At 38.4% G+C, this 19,384-nt stretch overlaps 1 protein-coding gene across 1 annotated transcript in view; it reads left to right on the top strand.

Annotated features, from left to right (window-relative positions):
- Positions 1 to 19,384, top strand: part of LOC123971083 (carboxyl-terminal PDZ ligand of neuronal nitric oxide synthase protein-like) — a 223,364-nt gene that overhangs the window by 101,987 nt on the left and 101,993 nt on the right. The window contains exon 5 of the mRNA XM_046049669.1: positions 18,411 to 18,519. Within this exon, the coding sequence (XP_045905625.1) occupies positions 18,411 to 18,519 (109 nt within the window). The remainder of the gene's footprint in view (positions 1 to 18,410; positions 18,520 to 19,384) is intronic.

The raw sequence follows: 19,384 nt of genomic DNA, 5'->3' as shown, positions 1-19,384 counted from the left end.
TCGTATTTTAGTTTTTATGAGAGCGCTGAGGGAAACTTGATTGAAGAAAATGTCCTTATAGTTAACGCAGGGTGAGTTAACTTTTAGCTTTGGTTTGTCTGTCTGACTTGCTAACAAAGTGTAAACTGAAGCTCTGTGTTTGCTGCTCTTGTAAAAACGCTACACATTCTGTTGCTGTGTGCATCGTGTGTCGGCAGAGTCTATTCGTCCACTGCACATGAGAACACGTTCCGCAGTTTAGTCAACCAACCAGCATATCTAGAAACGCTACAGACTCCTATGTATTTATGTCAGTTTTTGAGCTCATTGCAGTTACTATCACTGTCTTCTAAAGACTTATTTGTTTTCATGTAATTGTCCACGCGGTCATTGTATTACCTAGATAATATAAAATATAAAATCTTGATAATGCACACTTAGATGATTTTCATGTGTTTACAAAAGGTATTTGATGTTGTTTTATTTTTTATGCAAACAAAATTGGCTATTGTCTTTGTAGTTTTCGATATAAAATTTTTCAGGTGGTTTCAGTTTGTATATCAGTACATTTTAATCTTTTTTGGCACATTTTTACATTACCGTGATAATACTGATAACCCTGATAATTTTGGTCACTATAATCGTGATATGAAATTTTCGTACAGTTTCATCCCTATTTGTGGGATATCAAGATGCTGATCAGACAGCATGGATATTGCACAGGTGTGCCTTAGGCTGGCCATAATAAAAGGCCACATTCAGTCCGTATTCAATATTCTTTTCCAGGTGAAGAGTAGCACAGTGATAATTTTAGCATGTATACAATGTGACGCACTGCATAGTGGGATTGTTAGCTTATAGTGTACATGCCGTGGACGAACTATATTGTGGAGATATTTCACACTCAGAATTTAGACACCCAAATAAAATAGCAGAGATGTTACAGTATCCCACAAACTATTGGTGAGACCAAGCAACCTTTGCTGAAAGAAAATGTCTTTAATGTTATCCAAAGAAGGTTAAAGAGGTGTCAAGGAAGCCATCTACATTCGGGTTGAGAAGCCGTCGCTGAATAGAGACCCCCCGGTCTACTCCACCACTTATCCCCCACTTACAATGCTGTCCTTTCATCACTTCCCAGGAAACTCAACAAACTCAACAAACTCAACAAACGTAACCTATTGGCCTCAGGTGAAGATGCCAACCTACCACTCAGTCAGAACTGAAGAACTCAGTGGGGTGGTGGGTTCAATTGGGAAACCCGGGTTCAATTCCCACTTTGTGTCCACCATTGTGTCCCTGAGCAAGACACTTAACCTCTAGTTGCTCCGGAGGCATGCGACCTCTGACATGTATAGCAATTGTAAGTCGCTTTCAATAAAAGCGTCAGCTAAATGAATTAAAAAAAAAGTCCTTTGGATGAGGGACAAAACGTCTGTTAGTATCTTCAACCAAGTCCAGTTGCCCTTGACTTTAACCTTTTGGATAACTAAGACCTGGATGACTGAGAATCTTCACAGACATCTTTAATGTTCTTCATAGACATCCAGGAGTGATCATACCAATTTCTTATTTTAACTGCTGATGATCTGGCACTTTGACCCAACTGAAACCAGGATTTAATCAGTTTATTTATTGTTTGAAACATGGACCCTCTGGCTGGATTCATGTTCAAACCAGTTCAGGAAATAAAGTTTTGCACAACCAGTCGAGTCTCTTCCCACACCCAGATGAGATGGACCCTGTGGTTCTCTGCATTATTACAGTGCTGGACACGGTCCAAATACTGAGCAAAACAACATGAGCCAGACTTAATCATTGACAGTCTCTATGCATAACAGTGTCCCCCACTGCTTGGCCATCCTCCTTCTCCTGTCAGTGTGATTCATAAAGGAGAAGTTAAAAAAAAAGCAACCCTCAAATAAAACATATGTACAGCACCAGGTTAATCCTCTGCAGCCAGTTTGGGGTCCTGTATTACTCCTGCGACTCCTGCTTTGACTGACATTTCTAATTTTGTTACAGGAACTAGTGAAACGTTCGTGTCTGTCCCAATGAAACATTTGTCACTGGAGACCTGTTGCTTTCATTTCCATGATAATGAAGGTCTTTGGAAGTCTGACTTTTAAATTTGTATAATTCAAGGGACAAGACAAACTGTGTCCTAAATCCAACAGTCAATGCTGGACATTTGTCACATATAGATTTAATTGTTTTTTTTTGCTGTGCTGTTATAGAACTTTAATCAGTTATGTCCTCTCAGACAGCTGTTTTAATCCTGGTTTCTATTTTTTGGTTTTTATTTTTAAGTTCTTAATTCTGTATTAAATTCAATTTCCTTTATGTCTACACAATCTTTTTTAAGTTTTAGGTTTGTCTTTCTGAAGCCTGACTGCATGTAAACTGCCAGTTTACCTTTTGTTCATAGCTTCCAAAACATTGATCAGCCTGAAATAGAACTGTAATACTAGATTAGTTGTTTGGAAAGAGGAAAGTGGCGTCAAAATGGCAGCACATTAGTTCTACTGGCTTGTTATTGTGTCTAAAATGACCTTTAACTGTCAACTCTAACAGTGCAGCTTAGAGAAAGTACTAACTGACCAAAATGGCTGTACAGCTGCCATGGTTATTGGATTTACTGCCCTCTCTAATCCAAATAAAACAAAAATATCTTGACCGTGTCCATTTTCATCACCTCTCTTTATAAAACACCTAATAAGCTTTCCTCATGCAAAGAAGCAATCCAGTATTTTTCGACTAATTCAGTATATTGATATCTGTCATCAGCTGGATTTAAAGGATCAGTGGGTATAGAACTGTTGTTACCACTTCTAACACTTAAAGAGATTGCATTTCCTGACAACGTAAGTGCTTCAGTTTGTGTGTCTTTATTTATTTATTTCTTCCACAGAGATCCAACCTCCTACCGCTGCAGCTGCTACTCTAAACCTCCCTCAATTGAATGTAAATGTAGATGAAGATAGTTCAGTTCTTGTTTTTCTTCTCTCTGCCCACTCATTACTTTACATTGCCTGTGGCCATGGTGTGTGTGTGCGTGTGTGTGTGTGTGTGTGTGTGTGTGTGTGTAGGTATGTGAGCATGACCTTGGTTTTTGTGTCTGTATTAGAAGACAGACCACATTCCCTGGGTAGATGTGGGTGTGGTGGCTCAGCTGGATATGATACACATGCACACGCACGCACGTACGCACATGCACACACATGAAAACACACAGACACTTATCAGTATACAGAACAGGAAAAGGTGATTTGTGTTTGGGAGTAGAGGCTTGTTGTGGCGCTGAGTCAATTCCGCCTCTTTCTGTTTGTCATCTTTACACAGTTATTTTCCACCTTATAGATACAGCTGTATTTAATTTGTACTTGAGGCTCACTGTTTTCATTTCTTACCAATTTTTCACTGAAAAATACCTCGAATTTTAAAAAGGAGTTTGTCAATTTGAACAGATTTTTTCAGAGCCGTTATGTCCCCCGGCACAAAAACATGTTCCATTGCCTGCTGCAAGATTTAATTTCCCTTCAATATTGATTTCTTTCGTCCACTTTTAACTGCCCTAATTATAATTTTGCAATACTACGTTTGCAATTCCACATGATGTATGTGCAAATTTTTATACTAAACACTATGAGAGATTATGCAGTATTGTTTCCTATAGGTGGCGCGTGTGTGTGTGTGTGTTGGTGCCTTTCACACATCTGTACTCATACATAAGACGTGGGTGCTGTCTCAGCTTAAGGTTCTGACCGTGGCTGTAAAGGAGTTGCCCTCCCACTCAGCCGAGTGATTAGTTTTCATAACCTGCTGTTAAGAGCTACACGCACTCATTCATATTCATTCACAGATGGACACTGTGGAATAGACGTTTAACTTAATTTGAGATCTGACTTGACACGTTTAACATGTTACTCCCTGAAGTTCATTCATATTAAATGAGGGAATTAACACTGTAATGTATCATTAGATTGCAGATGCATTGGATTAGAAATTAGTTTTAGGTTTCTAAGTATTAATTTAAACTAAAGCTGTATATTGTCAGATAAAGTTCAAAGCTCGGAAAAAAGTACTAACTAACTACTTGGGAATGTTTCTCATAGATACCCCCATAGCTTCCCATGCCGTAGGCTAAACCAGTCTAGCTTAGCATCCACAAAGCAAAGGGTAGGTGTCGGGTCCAGTGTGCCTGAGGGGAGGTGAGTGTGGTCAGAGCATAATGGTAATTAAAAAAAAAAAAATAAAGTGTCTAGTTTTTAAAGCTTATTCTTGACCTTGAAAACAGCAGTTGGCAGAACAATCTCATCCCATGGATTATTTGTAAATGTTCTGGAGTTTTCACATGATCTTCATTTAGATCTCCAGTCAGTATTTTAATTAGTGCATGCAATACAACAATGCTTTTATTATTTACAAACAAAGAAAGGGGCTTCCTGATTTGTAAAAGCAGGCGCTGGCATTCCCTCTGCAATGTTAGAGAATAACACTGATTTAGAAAAGAGTGGGAGGGTGTGAGGAGTGGAAAGCAACAGAGAGGGGGAGGTTTGGATAGAAGAGGTACAGAAAAGTCTTATTAGATTGGTAGTAAGGTGTGATGAAGAAGGGAGGATAAGAGGGCAAAGTTAATGAGAAAACCTGACTGTGCAGCAGTTTAAGTTTTCAGATGTATTCACTTTGCAGGACCAATAATAGCTGACAAGGAATTTCTAAAAAAGAATCCTGCAGTCTTTCTCACTTTTGATGCCTCTTGAGTTTTGAATTTCTTGTGGCGAAAATACCTGTCACATACCACTCTTTCACTGTTCGGTTTTATCCTTGGCTGACTCTGCCAAGTTGTCATAGTACCGAAATAATGACAGATATTTCAGGGTTGCTTTTTGTCTTGGCAGTTTATGAGATCAGATATATTCCAAATTCAAATACAAATAATAGTTGCATGTAAGTTGCATGCCTCTGTACAGTAATCTGAACGCTATATAGTCCAGAACTGAATTATAAATATAGTATGCAAAGACATGAAGGTTTTTGATGTTTACACTGATTATGACATGATATCTCACTTGTGCTGAATGCAATGGAAAAAGACAGAATTAGAGCACCTTCAGCAGATTTTATGTCTCTCCATCTCTCCCTCTGTCTCATGTATGCACTGCGCATGGTCTCTTTTTCTTTTCACATCCCCGGCATTTCAAATTAAGTGTTATCGGTTAAGTTTTCTTTCTTACCCATCTCCTCTGTCTAGTTCTCTGGAGACTCGGAAGAGACAAAACCATTATGCTTCATCTACTGTTGTGTTAATAAAACTGCCATCACACATCCGATTCATGCAAGATGCTGTGGATACATAATGTTTCATATTCTCATTTCAGTATTGAATAGATTGTGTGCATATGTACTTTATGAGCTCAAAGTGCTTTTCTTTCTTGATGTTCTCCTGAATAGAAGTGAATATGTAGTCTTTGCAACAAGACAACAAATGGCTTAGGCCAGGACAGGAGTGAAAATGGAATAAAATGAAATAAGGAAAACAAGTACATGGTAGACACAAAACCCCAAGAGACACCATATGTGCCTGTGGGGAAATAAAACTGATGCAGTTTTAGAAATGTATCACCCTTTTCAAAATTCATGCATTTGTTATGTTTTAAAGCACCTGAGTAACTTAAATTTTGTGTGTGTTAGCTGTTGTCAACTTTATGGCGAATCAGTGGAGGAAGTAACTGAAGTAAGAGTTTTTGTTTTAGATATTGGTCTTGTCACTCGTTTTTGTGCTCTCATTTTTAACGTTATTAGGAATGCACCGACCCAAACCGCTGAGAAAGATCAGTATCGTCGAAACAGGTATCGGCCAGATGTGACCAATCCACGTTAAATACAGACAGGCTGCAGATTCAGCTTCTAGTGCCACAGCAGTGTTACTTATTATTACTAGATGAGCGCAACGAGTTCCACTCTGTGTGGTATACATATTTTAAATATGGGGAAAAGATAACTGTTATTGGGTCGGAAATTGGTCTTGGTGCACCTCCAAACGTCATTTAGACTAGTTGTTTTATTGTCACATTTGTCTGCAACATTTTCTTCTCGGCATTCTGCAGCTTCAAAGTCCAGACTCTGTTGCACATATACATACATACTCATACGCATCAAAGTAGGGATGCATCAAATGGTCGGACACCAAAATTAATCGTCCGAAAATAACCAAAAAAAGCACTTTCGGTGTTCGGCCTAATAAGTCAAAAGACCGATTAAATTTTACCGAACAATTAGGTTGATATGTCGTCAGTGTGGAAAGAGAGAGATGCAAAAATCGCCGTTTGCAGACACTGTTCTGCCGAATTGTCTCCTAGCACATCCACACCATCTGTGGCTGACTTCTTAGAAAAGGCAACAAACAGTCTGAATCGCTTTGAGTGTTTCTGTCACTCTTTTCTGACATCGGCCGACGCTGAAAATCATGTAGTCTGCACAAGCCTTTAGCGACTTTATCCTGTCATGTCTGTGAAGGTTCTTAGTCATCCAGGGCATAGTTGACCCCAACTAAGGTTGAGGTCAAGGGCAACTGGACTTGGTTGAAGATACTAGAAGATGTTTTGTCCCTAATCCAAGAGACTTCTTCAGACTGGTAGGGAAACTCAGCTATTTAACCTCTGTGGGATCGTAAGATAGGATATAGATGCATGTAATTTACTTTATCGGACCCTCTTGGGTCTTGGACCCACCCACCATAGTCTCTCCAAATCCTGGGAAACAGTAAGTAAAAAGCACATTTTGACTATTTAATTTATGCAATGGTAAAAAAATAATGATAAAAATGTGAATGTACTTGTTCGGTATTCGACAAATTCTTTCATTATATTCGGTTTCAGCTTCGGCCAAGAATTTTCAATTGCGGTGCATCCCTACATCAAAGTGTACATATGACCAAAAGTAAGCTTTCCCAGAGGTCCACACACCTTAGGCAGAATATCAAAATACCATATAAATATTTAACCGGTCTTGATTTGTTTTGAGGTTTGGGTTTACGTGAGAGAAAGTGGGAGTATTAGTCTGTTTGTTTCAGCTGGGCTCAGTATATTGCAGCGAGTTTATGGCATGAGATATTGATTTATGGACCTCATTTCTCATAAAAAATACCCCAAAATATGTTCATATATATGCACAAACTGGGGCGCTGACCTTTTTAAATAAATATTAATAAAGGAATAAAAATGAGACAGAGCTGCTCACTTCGTACTTTGTCTTAAACAAGTGCAGTAGGGAATTGCCTGTCTGCTAAATGATTAAATCTGTTATGTTGTGATACTTTCAGAAATGCCAAGTCTGTGCTGTAAAGTTTCAGGAGTTTTCTTTATGTGGGCACAGAGGAGTTGAGCTGACACAACAGCTTTTCTGATAATGAACCTGTACCTTTTCAGCCTGCCTTTTATATAGTCACTTTTAATCAACATAATGCGTGATCAGTATGCTGTGTGATTAAGTCTGGTTTACCTCGCAGTTGCCAAATCCATGTTGTTTTGGAAAATATTTTAGGTCTGGGCTATTGCAGAAACCTGTCTGTGTAATAAAATATGCAGGAAAGAGAACAGCGCTTGCTATTGTAAAGCAGAACACTGAACTGTTGAGTGGTTTTAGTGTGACATGGTCAAAAAGCTTTGTACAACCTCTTTTCTGTCCTTCTGTTTAAATTGATAGTCTTCTTTAAGTCTACAGCTGATTTCAAAGTCAAATCATCTGCCAAGACACAGTGAACTGATGAGCATTGAAGATGTTTTCTAACATAACTGTCAAAAGCAAAGAAAAGCTCAATAATCAGTAACACATCTTACTGACAAGTCTGCTTGGCTTTTGCTGACAAAAATGCAACAACCCTTCAAACTGTAAAAAAAAAAACACTGAAAGACAGCCAGGAGAGGGAGTCCGTGATAGACTGAATTCTGGCTTTTGGGCAAAAGTCAAATTTTGCTTTCAATAATTGTACTAGTTTTAGATGCTTTACTTGCTTTTTGACGTATAAGCTGGGGACCAGATGACCAGTTGAAACCTACAACATCTGAGCAAATCGCACGCAACGATTGATTTTTACCACCATGCATACTGTTTTTTGGTCTTTGCTGACAGAGATAAGCGCATGCCGAACAGCTGAATAAATACAGTGACAACTGGCTGATTGGTAGATACTAAGTCACGTCATAAGGTAATCTCCGAAATCCTGTAATCACACAAATTCTTATGTGTTGCTGTGCTAAAACAGAAACCAACATCCATTAGAAAGTTTTTGCCTTTCCAATTTTCAATCCATACAGAAAAGGGCAGAAAACCCGGAGGTAGGGGGGAAGCTACATTTGGATGAGATGGTGACTGGAGAGATGAGTGCAACACAGACTGTTAACTCTACAGATGAAGCTATAGGAGAGTCACGAGAACCACCGTTGAGCTGTGGCTCTGTACTAAAACCTGATGGAGTGGATTATAAAATAGCAGCTACTCTTTCATACATTGCAGTTTGCTCGCCATTATAGTAGCCATTAAGTATTGCTCATGTGATTTCAGTGGTCCCTATTTCAGTCAGAAATATTAAACATGTTTAAAATGGACTTAATGAGAACAAGGGCAGTGACTGGATCAGAAGGCAAACATTAGAAACACCACACACTGAAGTCTTATTTCTTTCCCGAGTGACCCAGACTGGAACAGACTAGGTCTAAGATAGTCCAATCAGCTGTCGTGCCCATATGATATTTATAATCAGCTCAACAAAATTAGGTGATTTGTAATTGCAGAGAAATCACCCATACAGGAGAATTTACAAAAGACAGCCTGATTACGTGCATAGCTTGTTCTGACATGAAAGAGAAAGGCAAATGCGGCATCTAACTATACAGTCCTCACAGTGCTCATCACAATGTCCATTAAAAAAACTCACACAGTCTGCTATGTACATGTCAAGACAATGAGTTAAGTTGTAAAGTGCTTCATGCACTGTCTAAAAAAACAAAAAATAAATTTGTGTTTATGTGTCAATCACGTCCCAAGACTTGCAGAATATAAACTGAACTTGCAGAGATGGCACGCTCTGGCCCTGTAACACTTCTCAGCCTAATGGACGGGAAATGCCACATTGTGCAGTTGATTGAAACTAAACCTGACACTCAAACCTAGCCATTCTTTTAAATGCCACTAATTAGCCTTATGAGGTCAGTCTAATTAACTATTGGAGTTTCTTTTCAGCTTATACTGTTTAGTCACAGAGTAGCTCAGACGCCGGTACTGCAACACCCTGGGACATACAGACATGGTATTTTTTTATACAAGGAAAAGAATAACTTAATGTATTATATTACAAGAGGAAGAAACATAATTTAGAATTTTATTATAGACACTGCTTCACAAAGTTTATAAAGTTTCCCCTTACTCAGCTACTCAGCTACTACTTTTTTTTTTAAGGTAGTCTGGGGCGGATTTGCTGCCATTTTAAATCACTCATGCTCAGGTTTTGCTCTGGAAGATAGAGATCCGGCGTCAATGAGGATAACAAGAACGCATTGAAAATACCAGGTGTAAACACAAAGGCAAGATCAGATGGTTTATTATCCGGATAACGTATCTAGATACACGTCACATCGTAATACCAGGTGTAAATGTGGTGTAAGATTAAAAGCACACAGTCTGCACCCTACTCCAGCCAACAGGATATTTTCATGGATCCACCGAGTAAATGTTGTCAGGGAAACACACTGCTGTATCCCGTGTTTCATGTTTCGTGATACTGAAGCTGATACTGAAGCTTGTATAGATTTTGTCTGAAAGGATGATAAATTATTGGAGGCAGTATCAATGCAGATGTCTTTGGCTTTTATTCCTTAACATGATGCTCTTGCACAGACACACACACACACAGCTTGATTTGGCACAGGTGCATTATTGGTTTGATTCCCTCTAACTGTGTGGTTGTCAATAGTGTGTGTGTGTGTGTGTGTGTGTGTGTGTGGCATATTACCCTGTGGCCTTTGATTTATAACAGCTGTGTTTCACAGGCTGCAGTTTATCAAAGGAAAAATTACAGAGGCCTTCTAAAACAAGCCCACTTCATTACTCAAACATCACATCACAGCCTCTTGCATGATAGACTCAGCGTGTTAACAAAAGGGGGTTATTAACAAGGTTAGCTGAGTATGAGTGTGTGTGTTCTCTGAGAGTTTTGTTAACGCAGCGCCACCTGTCAAAACTGTCAATTTTATTTAAGATTTAGTTTTTTGTGCGTTTTGGTGTCCCTATTGAGTGTAATTCACCGCTGTTGTTGTAAATGAGGACAGCTGTACACATGCATTTGTTACGATTACTTATGAGAAAAACTACCAAAGTGATAACTTTGGTAACACCGGCCAACATCAAGCAAGTGCAACAACACCAGACATTGTAATGTTCAAATTAGGGTTGCAGCTAATGATGATTTTAGTACTCGAAGCTTCTACAGATTTTTTTCATCGATGCATCGTGTAAGAAGTACTCACGGCGCACATGTGTACACTTTCAGTACACTCCAAAGTCCTCTTCTGTCTCTTCGCAGCCTCTGCCATGAAATCCACGCTGAGAATACCCGAGCTAGCTTCTTCAATGAACTTACATTGTACATTATATACTTTTTGCTCCTTCATAGCTTGCTTGCTGAAGAGTCGTGTTTGTGGCATAAAACATTACGCCATTCTCCCAATAGATTTCCTGCTCACGGTTTCAATTTTACCGTACCAGAGTGGTTATGACAGAGATGCCATTCTAACCTATTACAATTCAGTGTACCATCAACATGATTTTGAAGGTGGTATTTTCGGATAAAAAAGCTTTTTGTTGGCTGCCTGGGCGAATAGCTAGGTATCTTCTATGTTTATTATGTAACCTGAGCGGCCTTTAAACAGAAGCTGGCAGTTTTTCTGGTTAAACTTTGCCGATGAAGACAAGGCTGGCCCTGGTTAAATGTGAAAGAGCGGGAGCGTTTTTGTTAAACTCTTAATGCACCGCTGAACTTTATCTCACTGGATGAGTCATGAATCATCTGCTTTGCTTTGCTGTCTCCCTTTCTTTTCAGTCCTTATTCATGCACGATCTCCCTCTCGCCCTTTTCTCTCTCCCTTTCTCCATCCAGCTATTAACTTGTAATCTTTCACACACTCACTTTCTGCCTCTCTCCATCCTCTCATTTCCTTTAAGTGTCCATCTCTCTATTTTACTCACACTCTCAGTCTCTGGCTCCGCCTCATGCATGAAATTTTTTTCCAAATGATCTCCTCTCACTAAGTATAACTTTAATCTATGCACCATTTTCTGCTCTTTATGACAGAATTGTTCTGATGGCTTCTTTTCAAGGATTTCAATTAGATTTTTTTCTTAAAAGGAATCTAATTGAAATTATCTTTAAAAAATCACGTAAATACTATTTCAACACTGTGGCCTCCTACAGTTGAATGTTTGACATATCATAGTTGAGTCAGGGAGGAGGTGATTAACAACCATGTGATCAACCTTGACCGTAAAATTGGCCTTGTGAGATAAAATGACGAATACAAATGAAGTCACATCTACGTTTTAAATTTGAATAAAATTTGGTTACTATAGAGTATGTTTTGATCCAAGATATTTTATCAAGGAATAAAAAAACTCTAGTATCACAGATGACAATAACAGTCAGTGTGAGATGAGGTTAAATTTTGAACACTAAGCTTATCTGTTAATCAAATGATTACAAATTATAAATTAAAAAATACAACAAGAACATTTTAAACTTGAGAAAGCGCATGAAATTATTTTTGTATTGACATTTCTCTTTGCATACCTGCCAACAAGGCCGCAGCCAAAAAATAGAGAGGTCATGAGTTCAAGTGCCCCTACCTCTAAAAACCCCAGACAGACAAGTCTTTAACAAAGTAGTATTATTTTAAATCTTTATATTTTATCATTAGGTATTTATATTTTAGTTATTCATATTCTAGTATAGAAACTATATAAATATATTTCCCAACATTAATATCCAAAGCATTTATTTTTAATTTCAAAACATTCTCCACACAGCCAGGAAGACATTTCTGATGAGCCCCTTTTTTATTTTGTGTGGCCTAATTATAGTCAATGTAAAATCTTAGAAAGTCTTAGAAATACTGGAATAGAATGTGAGCTGCCCCTAGCAGGTCCCTAAAATGCCCCAAAATTCAGAGGACATAACCTCAGTGTCCCTTATGGTAACTATGAACCAAGTTATCAAAACCCACAGAAGATCTCACTGTGTTCATTTTTGCCTTTGAGGTCTCCATGATGTGATAACATGATTAAGTAACAGGATGGCACCAGTTCCTTCACAGGTATCAGTCATTGCATTCAGGTCTATTGAATGAACTGCTTCCTCTGCACCTTTTCCTCAATGGCTTTCTCCCTGTATGATGCTAAATGTTGCTGCAAAACGAGGAGTCAAGAGAGACGCATTTTGATTCTGAGGCACCGATATAAATCATTCACTGTTGAAGTTTCCAAGAGACGCAAGTGCAGATTTTAATTGAACTCTTATCTCATTTTTAGATTTGCCCTCCAAATGTCTCTGATTATCAGGATGATCTCAAATTAAAATTGATTAATATTTGTCACCGGCGTTACTGACTGTGTAAATATCAGTATATTGGTATATACCAGGGGTTTTCAATTAAAATTAAAGTTAGAGAAAATTTCACGAAGCAAAGGTCCGGAACATCAACTTGCGTTATCATTCAGTAGCCTACCATAACGTATAGCCTAGTTGTATCAACATGTGTTTTTAGTCAACAACTGACTGTCAAATCAGATACTATTTCAACAATATTTACTGTCAGTTTTCACATAAAACTGAAGGGATAATAAATAATAACTACTCTAATAATAAATTCTAAATTTAAGTAATCTAAAGGCTGAATTAAAAAAAACGTTTTTGTAAATTTGCATCTTAAAATAAATTTTATTTGTTACTCAATTTCAGAAAAACTATAATAAAAACCGTAGCTTTTAGTGACTGAAGTTCAGTCTCAAACTATTTTATAATTAACACTCAACACATGAACAGCTGTAATGCCTCCTCTTCTCTTTCATTCCCTCATTTATAGCTACAACTTCCCTACTTTCTCTTGTTTAGCTCTAGCTAGGATTGGAGATAAATGAGATATTCCGGTTTTGACCTGCCCGTGGGAAGAATGTACATCTGAGAATCTGTACATTCTCGGTTAAAAGTCATGTGAAGTCTCTTTTGTCTTTCGTCTCCTCTCTTCCTCTGGGTATCTCACTTGTGGACTCGACTCGCAATGCTCAGGGCTGAGCAGCATCATATGAGACGATTAGAGCACATGGGATTGGTCTGTGAGTTTCCTGTGCCGCTGAACGAGGACAGTAAATGCTAGAAAAGCTGCGCATTTTGAAATAGAAAAGCTCCGTCAAGAAGTAGTAATTCTCAATAATAGATCGGCTGTACGTCCGGGTCTGGACAATACGGCCGCTGGGTCTGGATCCGGACCGCGGTCCGCCTGTTAGTGACCTTTTTTAACTGTGTTTTAGCTACAATATCTGCATTTTAATCAACGTACTTGTATTGCTCATTTTAATTAACTGGCTTTGAAGGATTGAAAAATGAAATATCTTCTGCTGCTATAAACAGTTTTTTTTCTTGTTCCCCTGTAATAGACCCACTGCTAAGTTGCAGTGCTATGGTCTTGATTCTTTTTAACTTTAAACATGAGAAGCCACCCCCTTGAAATACAACATAAGAAGTTCTCCCGCTGATTTATTTACCCATAAATCATCTTTGATGGCGTAATGTCGACCCTGCGTCTATTACTCCGAGATCTGATCTAACTGACGAGTCTTCACCTGGATGTTTGGCTGCGGTTCTTGTCACTGTCACTTTATAGAGATGTATCTGAGCTGTCATCTCTGTGCTGTTTGGGGATTTGTCAGCTAAGCTCACTTTTACTCACTCTTGGCAGAGCTTCACTTGTCTGGCAGCAAAGATTCAGTTCTCTTTAGGCAACATTTGGCAGAACATGAGACCTTTTCCCCTGCTTTAGAATTCGGAAAAAAGAAATCTGTTGGGACATTGATTTTTATCACTGTGACTGGGGATCGTGGGGTGACGGGAGGGCAAAGAAAGAGTTGAAAGGGGAGACAACTTAAATGTTTCTGCAAAGTGCAGCCTGATGGGAGTGGTCAGTTTTCTTCTAGTATTTAGCATGGCTTGATTATAGAGACCCTGTTAGTCCAGTGTGTTTGTTGGCATAGACACATACAGAGATGTTTCTGCTACCCTCATTAAGCCGCAGCTACCCACGTCGTCTGAATTTTTCGTTCCACGGTAATCCCTTGTGCATAATGTTGCCTTTTTGCTGCAATGTTTGCTGTGGTAATCAAATGGAGATGCGTAAAGCTACGGTTGATTCTAACTCATGGCAGCATGTGCTTCACAGTAAGCTTTTTATTATGGATGGGCATTTCAAGCAAAAATACTATTTGATGGTCACATGGACCTTTTCGACCATTCTTCGAACAAAACTGTCAGGCTGCAACCTGGCAGCTAGCCCATCTCACAGTGCTGTAGCCAAACAGAAGCCTGCCTGGTAGTGAAGTGTTACTATCAGGCATCTGTTAAAACAAAGGAAAGTATATTTTTTAAGACAATACGATAGTTGAATAAACTATTTGATTATTTGAAAAAACGTTGCCCATCCCCAATGGGCACTGTTAGAGTCTTTATTGTGAAGCTGAACATGTTGACAAAATATGGTAAGGTTTGCTGACCTAACCAAAATGTTAATAACACTGAATGGATCAAATACATGTTATAACACCCCCTAAAGGAAAACTAAAGTTTATTACAACTTGAGTTTAATTTTCCGGTCATTGGGCCCATCAGGTGTAGGAGCACAGCATCAGAGATAAAAAGAGGTTCAGTGGGGCAAGAAACACAAGCAGTCGGACAATCGGACAGGCTGAAAACAAAGCAACAGGTTAGTCAAACTAATTTGGAAGACAAATATTACCAAAATTGCGCTACAAAAATCTCTCACAGTTTACAGGCTGATCTCCTGGTTGAAGTTTCAACTGTCATTGTAGTCTTGCCGTAGTTATGCACAGCCACAGTTTTCCTGTGCATTGAGGGATTATTAGTGACATTACAGGTGCATTCTCTCTGTGTTTTACCTCCAAATAAAGTGCTAGCTAATTTATGTAAACTGTTCAGTATTTCTCCTTGGATGGAGTTGTAGCAGCGGAGGTGACGCGAAAAAAGCACACTGCTGCTCTTGAATGAATGAACACTGCTGTTGGCTTGCACACTTTAGTAAGGGTGGGAATCACCAGAGGCCCCACGATACGATTTTATCACGATATTTATGTTACGATTCGATTTTATTGCGATTTTAAATATATTGAGATATATTGCAATTTATTACCTTTTTCCAACTTCCACTTAGATCCCTAAAGTCAAACTTTGTCAACTGAATCTGTTTATCTAAAAAGATACATTTCTCTGTTTGTTCATACTACTTTTTCAGTCCTCTATATGGTCCTGCAATAGATTTTATCATTCTAGTACCAAAAAGTTAAAACTCCCATCTGCAATTTATATACTAAAACATCGATACCTGGCGTTCGTGTATCGATACAGTATTGCCATGGCAAATATCACGATACTATGCTATATCGATTTTTCCCCCCACCCCTACACTATCATAATTGATTTTAAAAAATGGCCAGACGTCTAAAAATAAAATCCAAGTTGTAATAAATTGTACTTTTTCTTTTAACAAGCTATATAAAGTAAAACTCTTCTTAGATTTTTGCAGTAGCACACTGGATATGAAATCGGACTGAAACTCTCCAGTTGTGCGTGTGTGTCTGCTTGCATGAGTCACTGTAGATAGCTGCATCTGGTATTTTGACAGTCTGCTAAGCAGGGTTGACAAAGACACCATCCATACCACAAGACCTTAGCTAGTCTGGCGCCCAGAGAAAAGGCCAATGCAAATACCACAGAAATGTCACTGAGTGTATAGATGAGACCCCTGATTTCTAGTGCATAACACATACACATTCACACAAATATGCAGTATGTACAAAACTAATGTGCACAGTAACACACCCAGTCACACATTTGAACATAGACAACAGGGTAATTTGCATAATCGTCTCCTAATTTCTGCTCTTGCCTGGATGTCCATTGTGTCACTGTGATAAATTACCCCAAATATACAACCGGGCCCTTTAATTATGGCACTAATTGGCCAATTAAGAAGCTGTTCTGCATGAGGTTTCTGGTACTTCTTTCAACCAGTTGATATTTCAAGTTAACAGAGTTTTATTCACTCATTAAGTTTCAAAATCCAGCCATACATTGCAGCACTTTATTTTGAACAATATTGAAAACTCAAAAGGACGTACATCCTTAATGGTGATGAGGTAACGTGCTCGATTAAAGGTTTTCAGGGCACACCCAAAACATGTAAGCATAGATTAGGCTACTTTGCTCTATGGGTTTGCTCATTTAATTTATTTGCTATGATGAAAAATTTTGCATCAAAGAGCCACCTTTTTGCTTTTTCAAGATTCTGTGCGTATGTTTTACAGTACCCTTGACCAGAAACTGTATTAGTTTATCCATTTTGTTAAAGATTTTAATCAGAATAGTTCTCTGCAAAGTAGTGATATTGAGTGCAGTCATTCATGATGTCTGTAAAAGCTTTCAAGTCTTGAAATTCTTTAGCAAGCTTATAAAAATAGCAAAAAAGACATTTAATAATAAAGGATTACATTAATATAGCACTTTGTCGTAGATACTCTGCGTGGCTCTAACATGCACAAGATCAAGTTGGCACCAATGGTCTTTTGACAAAGTTTAATAATCTTTCCAGGCCTATTATGTCAACCAAAGTGAGGGTTACCGAAACAACAAATCATTGCAGAAGAACCACAATAATTTGAGACACCAAAATGGTGGTACAGTCTTCATACTGGTGCAGTTGCTCATCACGGTCTAATGAAGACTTCCAGTATACTGGTAAATTTTGTAATCATGAATGAATAAGTTTGTTTTTCATGTCTAGTTTTTCTAATTATAACTAGATTATACAGGGATACAAGGATAATGTGTTAAGTAGTGTGATCATCATCATGAATGTTAAATTTTGGCAGTGGGACAAGTGGAAAATTTGGATTAGTAAAGCAGAACATTATCATTTGGAATGATGCTGGGGGTCAGTAGATGTGATGACAGTGCTGCCTGGTAATAAAACAGAAAAGATACATGAGGCTATTTACACGACCATGAATGTCTTAAAGATCTTAATGATCATACTGTCCAAGATGACACACATTTTTAAACCACAATGAAAACAAACTGGCATTGATATATATGTTTTTCAGGAACATAATGCCACCCAGATTGAAATTGTATTATAGTATTATTGTATTTTTTATATTTTTTGTATACTTGTAAATTTTTTTGATCTCCTTACTTTTTATATATTTATATTACTATTTATGTTTTATGTGTACTGTAAGTACCAATTCACACCAAGCCAAATTCCTCGAATGTGAAAATGTACCTGGCAATAAACCCGATTCTGATTTCTTTATGTTGAACGCATCTGCAAAATGTTCAAACATCCTGTCTTGACTCTGCGAATAACAATTTCCAGCTTCTTGGTTTCAGTCTTGTAACCATGTTATCTTCCGCAATGCTTTATCTCTCCAGCAGTGTTCATTTGTCATCATAAATTAGATCCAGTGTAGAGCTTAAATCATACAATGTTCTCCCACCTGCAGGTTATTGTGTACTATCTCTTTTGCTCTCAAACTTATTTCTTCCTATTTACCTGCTCTGCAGGTTATTGTACATCTCTTCACTGTCGGTTGCACACAATCTCTCCCTACCACAAGAACTCTATTTTGGTCTCAAACTTGGTTTTCCCTGCATCATTTTCCAGCCATGATTTTTGTTGTTGTAATAGTATTACCTCCTCCGTCTCCTCCTCACTCTGGAATGTGTCATTGTTGTCACGGTAATAATATATATTTTTTTACTTTGAATTAAAGTTTACCTGCCTCAATATGTGTCACCGAACTTCCTGTCTCAAAGTCACAAAAAAAATGGAGAAATCTGTGAGCACCTGAACTCGACCCCAACTTTCTTTACCCCTTTATTTTGAACTTGAGAGCTAAAATTTGGTCTCTTGCCTTCGGATTAAAACAAACTTAATATAGTGTTTATTTTTGTCACATTGAAACCCCAGAGAAACAGGCTGGGTGCCTATTTTGCGTCTTAAGATACATTTAGAAATGCTGCCAGGCTCTGATTCTGTTTTGCATCATATCCATATTTTCTTTCCATTTCTGACCTATTTTATTCTATCTTTCAGGATATTCTATGTGTCTCATGACTCCCAGGATCTGAAGATTTTCAGCTACATAGCCAGAGATGGACAGAGTAATGTTTTCCGCTGCAATGTCTTCAAGTCCAAGAAGAAGGTAAGACAGATAATAGGTCTGTTTTGAAGCTTTCACCTTTAAAGCCATGACATACCTCTGAAATGTCTGGCCTGACCCTGTGATTATTGGGTCCAGCTGGGTTTAGACACAAATGCCAAGCACTGGAAATTCTCACAGTATGTCTGTCTGAAACAGGAAGCTCCCAATTAATTCCCCAATAAGCATTAAGGTTTTTGACTAACGTTTGGACTGACCTAACACTTGAGACAGACAGGTGTAAAGATTTTGTTTTCTCTATTCCTTGCCAGTGGGTGCTCTGTTTGAAACTTTATTGGCTTCTTAACCAGGACAGGTGCAACCCAACAAACTCCATTTTCTATGGGGTAAATGAAAGAGCCCCTCTCTCATTAACAGTAATGAGGTGTCCTTGAGCAGGCCAACCTGCTTGAGTGCAGTTGCTCGGTGTCCAACACATGATACTGTAATTATTCTGCGTAACTTACTGATGCACAGAAGATAAGGAAACAAAATGATTGAGGTGTGAGGACATTTGTGTTTGTTTTGATTTCATATTGTATTAGCGAAGGAGTTTGTGTTTTTGCATGACTTGCAATAACCAACTCATCAAAATATGTTTCTGTATAATGGCAACTTGGAAAAAGGCAGCCACTAAGTGCTTCATTTCCAATGTTTTCACAGTCTGTTGGTCATATATTGTTAAAAGCAATTCCTCCTCCTCTCTTAAATCATGTCACTGTCTGAGTCCCATCCTGACAACCTCCAATAAAGAGACACATGGCAGCCAAGCAGCAGTAAGTCCTCCTGGCATTATAGGCTTGTCATTGTTGAAGTTTGAGGAACAACTTGGAACAACTTGGGGGGGGGGGGGGGGGGGGGGGGGGGG

This window comes from Micropterus dolomieu, linkage group LG05, assembly GCF_021292245.1.
Source record: "Micropterus dolomieu isolate WLL.071019.BEF.003 ecotype Adirondacks linkage group LG05, ASM2129224v1, whole genome shotgun sequence".
NCBI classification, from domain to species: Eukaryota; Metazoa; Chordata; class Actinopteri; order Centrarchiformes; family Centrarchidae; genus Micropterus; species Micropterus dolomieu.
Note: the sequence above shows the minus strand (reverse complement) of the source record. Positions and strands in the feature narration are given on the sequence as shown.